The 7,731-nt window shown below is 37.2% G+C and overlaps 1 protein-coding gene across 1 annotated transcript; it reads right to left on the bottom strand.

Moving 5' to 3' along the window:
- Positions 1-510: 510 nt before the first annotated feature.
- LOC101294641 (protein SOMBRERO-like) lies at positions 511-2,805 on the bottom strand. Its single transcript, XM_004295491.1, has 4 exons — positions 2,665-2,805; positions 1,699-1,919; positions 1,339-1,610; positions 511-1,143 (listed from the first exon to the last, which is right to left on the bottom strand). Exons 2-4 carry the CDS (start codon positions 1,868-1,870, stop codon positions 511-513), a joined length of 1,077 nt encoding a protein of 358 aa, XP_004295539.1. The 5' UTR covers positions 1,871-1,919; positions 2,665-2,805.
- Between the last annotated feature and the right edge of the window lie 4,926 nt (positions 2,806-7,731).

Raw genomic sequence — 7,731 nt, 5'->3', positions numbered from 1 at the left:
TATGGTGGACTAATTGGTTAATTCATCTCTATACTGAGAAGCTCGATCAATGTCGTTGGACAGGAAATTTATGATTTGGAGTTTGATATTGGTATCAGATCATGTAGCTCCTCCGAGCCTAATATCTATGGAAATTGGAAAAGAAAGGCTAATTAATCGATCCATTGTATAAGATTGAGGGAAATTATCATTGAGGGAATAATTACTCTAAGATTGATGAACTAATATTCTACTAGAAACCTAAGCAAATTAATTAAGCTCCAATGTCTCATCGTGGAAAATCCCATCACTGGCTTGTTTGAACTTATATACATTTTGATACTCAAAAGAGAACTTTAAATTAATGAGCAAGGAGAATAAATAAAGTTTGAACTTAAAAAAACTACCAAAACAAGAGTGGAAAAGGATTATCCGTGCGTACGAACAACTTAACGGTACTAAGCTAGCTGGGTGGATGAAGTGGATATCGAATGGATCGGTCATCAGAGACCTGCAGGCTTGCAAAGCTAGCTACTTGGAGAACTTTAAAATGTCGACATGAGTAGTTGATCCGCTGCAGCCAAGGTACTGAAATGGGAATAATCTCTGCGTTGTTGAAGTAGTAGCGGCGGCGGCGGCCACATGATGGTGATCTTGGGGCTGAGGATGATGAGATTGGAGAAGCTTGTCCAAGAATGACCAATCACCATTGAACGACCTCATCTCCTGCTGCTGCTGTTGCTGTTGCATATTGAGTCCACAAGAACCGGCCGTGGTGGAGGTTAGTTTCAACAGGTTTTGAGAGCACTCCAAGTCCAGGGGGTTCAAAGCCGGCATGTTGGTATTAGGTGCAGATAGAAATGATGATGAATTATTAGCTGCTGCTGCGGCAGCTGCTGACTCCGGACTGAACAACTGCGGCAGGTGCATCGAGCCATCGAAAGTGTTAGGATAATCATACAGTGAAGTTTCCAGATGGTGTTGATGGTTTTGTTTTAGCTGATGATGATGATGGTCTAGTATTACTTGGCCATGAGAACCGCTTGCCTTCATGTGTGTGATCAAGTCATGTTCTACTTCTTGATGATGACCAAACTCTGGCTGAAAACCTCTGTTAATGTGATTCTTCTTCTTGAAGACCCTACAAACCACCCATCCGTCCTCCTGCTCAAGCAAATCAAGAATCAATTATGCACCTATTAGTTAATTATTTTGTCACCCTAAAGCATCGATCAAACGGATTCTTGTGCCTAGATCTGTATATGCCGAGACTCCGAGTTGAGTTCTAAGTTTGATTTAAATGATTTCGGATAATTATGCAAAAATTAACTTGTTCTTTATTACCTGAACATCATGGACGTTAACATTGTCATGATGATCTTCAAGGCGATACTCATGCATGATCCAGTCAGTCTTCTGACCATGAGGAGCGCGGCCGGTGTAGAAGACTAGGGTTTTCCTCATTCCGATCCTCTTCGAATCGCTTAGGTGGATGGCTTTGTCTCTCCCAGTTGCCTTCCAAAATCCAGCAGTAGTCGCTCGGTTTGTTCTAGTTCCTGTTGGATACTTCTTATCCTTGTGGCTGAAGAAGTACCACTCATTCTGAGGTCCTGATCCTATTCTGCATTTCTCTGCACAAACCCTTAAGATTAATATATATCAGGGTGTTAAAGGTGTATTTGTGCGACTTGGATATGGCCAATAGAGTTGAAGTCTAACCTTTGAGGTCCCAGGGCTCTAGTTTGTTGAGATCGACCTCCCTGATAACATCAAGGTCGATGGCTTCATAAGAGACCTTCTTCCTGAGGTAATAGTAAAGAAGCTCCTCATCCGTTGGATGGAATCGAAATCCAGGAGGAACCGTCAACTGTCCATTGCCTGCAGACATCATCCTAGCTAGCTAACCCTCCTCCTATGTATGCAGATCGATTAACTATACCCTGATGAAAAAGAAAACGATTAGTTAAGATGAACTGAAAAAATATGCATCACTGGAAGATGATCTTATGTAACTGATTATGCACACAATGATACAAACATGGAATCTGCCATACATGATGATATATGGGCTAAAACATTAAGCTCGCACCGATCGGTTTAAATTAATGGAACATACCCACAAGAAACCCTAAAACTTGAAAACGAGTTAAACAGATGAGCATAACTAGCTACAATTTATCATCCATGGAAGGACAAGCTTTAGATGGTAACGTACCCTGGTTAGTGAGAATATAAAAAAGAAAAATTTATATGAACCAAGAATAACCATGCCATATGGTCCTCAGGCATCCATTTCAGCACTTGGTAACCCAGTTGGCTAGAGAATAGTAAAGATATCGATCTGGATCGATCTTCCACAAAAATCAAGGTGTTTAATTAAGATGTGAGGAACTAGTGTAAGAGTAACTCAGCCGGAAAACTGTAACCTAATCATCTCTGAGTTGTATTATAGTATTTCGGAACCCTAAAAAAAAAAAAATTAGATCCGATAATACAGATCCATGGAACCCTAGAAATCAACTTCTCACGTGTATATCAAATCAAGAGCCTAAGTAGTAGAGATATTCATGAAGAAAGAAGAGGAAGAGGAAGAAGAAGAACTGGAAAGAAAAGAAAAGGAGATGAACATCGAAGATGCAGAGATAAATGAATTATGAATGCTAAGAAGAAAGAGCAGCAGCAGACCTGTTCACGGTAGCTCAGAAAGGTTCCCCGTTTTCCTCTGAGACAAAGAAGAAAGAACAACGGCTGCACAGGAAAGACGCAGAGACAAACGGAGAAACACTGCAAATTTCTTGGCTTGAATGGCACGACGTCTCAGTTAGGTTTAAAGAGAGAGATGGGGAGCGACAAAGAGAGAGAGTTGTGGATGAGTTCTAGCTGAAAGTCTGACAATGGAGGATGGGCACAGAAATATAGAATGAAAGAAACAATTTATTAAAAACTAAGAGGTAGTAAAGGAAGAAACTGAAGGTAGAAATGTGAATGAAGAAGGGTTTAAACTGACTTGGTAACTATTTTCTGAGGCGGATAGGGGGCTGTGTTTTGTATTCTCATGAGGGTTTGATACGAAATGAAGGGTTTTTGGTGAAAATATGTCGTTGAATATGAAACCATAGTCCTCAATATCGCCTCATTAGGATGAACAAAATCTGCAAACTGTCAATTACCCTAGTTCATTTTCATTTCTTTTGTATAATTATTTGTCTTCTTCTATTCAACCTCATCTCTCTGTCTTCAATTATGCTCCTCTGGTCAGAGTCAAAGAGGAATTTAGAGAATTTTTCTTACATTCCTTCATAGTCCAATCGATCTCTGAATATTCATATACCTACCAGCTGCGTCGTATTATTCAACCTCTTACATATATGTCATTGTACACTACTATTATATATACGTGGTGCATGTTGAACCTTTCATTCTAATACATGGTGATAAATCAAATAATTTGTAGAGAAAATTAGAGATTTCCTTATAAACTCCGGGATGTTATCGATCGACTTAGTGCCCTGAATTAATCATGTTAAAGTGGCCAATTTTTGCATCAAATTCAGTGCAAGTGAGAAACTAGAGAGGCCCTCGGCTGGCTTTTAGTTGTTCGAAAATAGAGCATGCTGTATGAATTTACCATTCTCACAATCTCACTGTTTTGGGATAATCAATATTTGGTCATGAAAATAATGCATGTCAAATTGTCAATTCAATCCAGATTCCGGATCCTAGGCAAACCTTAAACTACTATCAAGTAATTAAACACTGAATTTACAACTATAAAAACCACCCAAATATATTGATGAACATGGTGTGACCATTCAATTGATCAATTCAACCAGTATTGCAAGCAAAGACCAACCATATATGTAACTCTTCAAGCTAGCTCGCTAGTGGTCCATTTTACCTGAAGAATCCCCAGATGTGCAAATGTTGTTTCACCATCCAGGTTTGAGTGCTTGCAGTGTAAATATCATATGTAAGAATAATTAAGGCGACCAAATTTATATGTTAGAATCACAATCTACACAAATAAAATTCATAAATTATGTCAGATATGTAATCTTAAGGATATATAATGAATAACAAAACAACGGACCAAAATAAGCCATTTTGACATTTTTTGACTGTTTATATTGTTTACTTACAATCAGGAAGACAAAGTTCACAAATACTCAAATAGCATAGGGTGAAATGGTTAAAGTCTAGTCGTCTAGATATGAGAAATGGCTACTTTGGTTGCCAACAAAAGATAGAAGAAGAATAAGAGAGGATGATATCATATAGATTATGGAATATAGGCAGAATCCTTAAAGTCCGTGGCATTTACACGTGCTGATCCAACACAGACTACTCAATTCAAGGCCTCGATTCGATTACCTCAATTTATAATGCTACAATTTTTCCAAAAGAATCTATAATACTACAAAGCTGTGATCGATCGGGATGGCTTCAACTTTGTTTCAGACCCAAATGGATTCCCACGCAATCGTTTCTATATGTCTCATTCTTACATTTTCTTCGATCTTATTTCTGGTCAAACACATCGATGATGGCACCGAAAGTATAAATAAAATTATGTAATGCATGCCACCTTCATTTCACTGTTATACTTGGAGCAACTTCAACAGTTTTTGCATGTTTTAGATTTTATACATGGAACAAGAGAATAATCAAATCTGTAAAAGAGAGCAGATTGAGTTAGAGCAGAAAAATATTTTGAAGAATTTAATTTCTGCTTCTCTATAAACCCTAGATAAACTATTAAGAAGTTCTTAGAGATGTTCTTATTACCAATATATTGGCGCTTTAGCATATAACAGTGAACAGGTAAGAGTGAGGTTTATAATCGATCCTGGATTTGTTTACATGAAGAACACAGCTGGGTGCCGTTGGCTTTACGTACACTACTGTTACTGAATAACATTATACTATGTAATGACATTAATGGGAATCCTATATATGGAGGATGGGAGCTTCTATTCTCTAGCTATACGTGCCAGTTTTCTCGGTTTCCATGATACATGCTCGGATGCCCAACAATCATTAACACAAACCAGTCTGGTGATCAGAACTCCATGCCATATGCATGCCATATCTAGGGCTTTAGATATTGCTTGCAATTAAAGTGCTTTAAGCCTTTTTCAATTTAAACTACTAAATTACATGTATGATTCGATCGCGAGCTGACAATCTCACAATGCGTATACTTTCAAACTAGACAACATCATAATCGATTATTTTTTATTTTATTTTTGATTGAAATCAATACTTTCTGGTTTTCTTGTTGCTAACCGGAAACATTACTCAAATTATGAAGAAGATAATTGGAAATGAAGTGTACAGATCACTGATCATATATAATCAATATCAACTACTCTATAAATTGCTGGACGATTATCTGTTAACTTTGTTCTTTGGTTCAAAACCTGATCGATCACATTGTAGAACGGGATTGGTCCGATTGGATGCTCGCATTTTCAAATGTAATTTTTTGTGTAAATTGATATCTTCTCTAATCTCTAGAATGCATGTAATACATACATGCGTACGTACGTACCTACATGGTCACCTGTATAGTATAGCTAGCTGTGCATCATGCATATACGTACATCCGGATGTTAAAACAAAGAGCTATATATCCCAAACTAATTAATTAACACTAATGTACGTTGCACATAGTGTTCGATAGGGGGCCGTTGCCTTTACGAACACTGCTACTACATTTATATAAAATGTGATTCTATGGAGGATGGGAGCTTCTATTCTCTAGCTGCAATATGTGCCATCTTGCTCAGTTCCACGATACATGCTCCAACAATCATTATTTCAATCTGTGTAATTGAGTCTGGTCAGCTCTGAATTCAATTGCATACAACTAATTAATCAGTTTAAGACGTTTCTTCGATATGACTGTCTCGTATATGAACTACAAAGAGCATTTCTCAGATATTTAACTCTAACAACTGAAGTGGGAGAGAATGGATTTGATAACTGGATTAGGGTTTCGTATAAGATATAATTAATAACCTGAACCAGTTCATTTGTTTGACACCATGAAGAACAAAGCTGATGCCGTTGCCTTTACGAACGCTACCATTTCAAGTTACCAATATAATGTAATAATGAGAAGGAATCCTATGGAGGATGGTAGCTTCTATTCTCTAGCACTATGTGCCAGTTTTGCTCACTTCCATAGTGCTTGCTCCAACTCCAATATATAGTCATCAGTTTTCAGTTTTCACCCCGTCTGGTCAGCACTTATCAATTGCATGGCCTTGAATCTTGATGCATGTATTACTTTTAATCTATATATTGCATTGTGTGTCCAATAATCACACCTCTGCTCTCTGACTTTCATGTATTTGAAGTCTTGGAGGTCAGTACTTAAATAACAAAAACAAAACTACTCAACCTTTGCTCTCCAACTTCCATGATATATATACACACACATACTCGAAGGATGTACTTGTTATTGGTATGCAAAGTAGGTATGTATATTGTGAGATTCAAGTGTTACGTACATTTTCTTTAATAATGTCACTATCGTTCTCCGCATATAAGATGTATATGAAACTAATGAATTATTATATTTCTTTCTGTCTCTATCGCTCTCCGTATATAAATAAAGGTTATATGTGAAAGCTGGATGTTAAGCAGATCAAGAGCTGTAACCCAACGCACAAGCAATCAAAATACATATGCGAAAGCAAATTGGCAGAGGGACATGTATATATGCATGCATCTTAGAATTTAGCTAGCTAGCCATAATGGTTTTATACACTACAATTGTGTACTATAAGCGAAATTGCATGTACATAATATATCCGGATGTCAATGAAATTGCTGCACCAAAATAATTGGTTAAATAGTTAGTTACTTATTTATTTACATTATGATCAAAAATATTGGGGCACCGTTGCCTTCACGAACACTGCTAACACATAAAAATATGAATTCTTATGGAGGATGGTAGCTTCTATTCTCTAGCATTATGTGCCATTTTGCTGAGTTCCATGTCCATCCTCCAATAATCATTAACTCACACTGTCATCCAAGTCTGGTCAGCTCTGAATCGAATTGCATGGTCTAGATCGATATGCTCATATGCATGCAACTATATCTGATTAAGACTTGTTTTCTGTCCGATTAAAATCTAATATTTGGTACTAACACTATCAGGACAAGCACTTTCGTCGGCCTGTTATCTTAATTCGTCGGCTAAGATCTTAGCCGACGAGCCTTCGTCGGCTATAGTGTCGTCGGGAAAGGGTCGTCGGTGATGACTTTAGCCGACGAAATTTTTTTTCGTCGGCTATAGTCCCACAGTTAGCCGACGAAAAACATGTCGTCGGTTTTTTTCCCAGACTTTAGCCGACGAACCAATTAAGATATTCGTCGGCTAAAGTGTGTAATAAATAATTAAAAAATAACTATAGCCGACGAAATTTACTATATTTCGTCGGCTAAACCTTGTAAAAAATTTAAAAAAATAACTATAGCCTACGAAATATTTTATATTTCGTCGGCTAAACCTTATAAAAAAAATTAAAAAATAACTATAGCCGACGAATTAACCTTATAAAAAAATTAAAAAATACTATAGCCGACGAATATAGTGTTTAAATATCGTCGGCTAAAGTTGCTGGGTTTTAGAAAAAAAAAAACTGCAGAAACTTTCGGCCACCTCCAATCACCACCAAAATTTTACAGAATCTTCCTCTCAACATTTCGAACAACTTTCTAGAAGAAGTCGAAGCT

This window comes from Fragaria vesca, linkage group LG3 (assembly GCF_000184155.1).
Source record: "Fragaria vesca subsp. vesca linkage group LG3, FraVesHawaii_1.0, whole genome shotgun sequence".
Taxonomy (NCBI): domain Eukaryota; kingdom Viridiplantae; phylum Streptophyta; class Magnoliopsida; order Rosales; family Rosaceae; genus Fragaria; species Fragaria vesca.
Note: the sequence above shows the minus strand (reverse complement) of the source record. Positions and strands in the feature narration are given on the sequence as shown.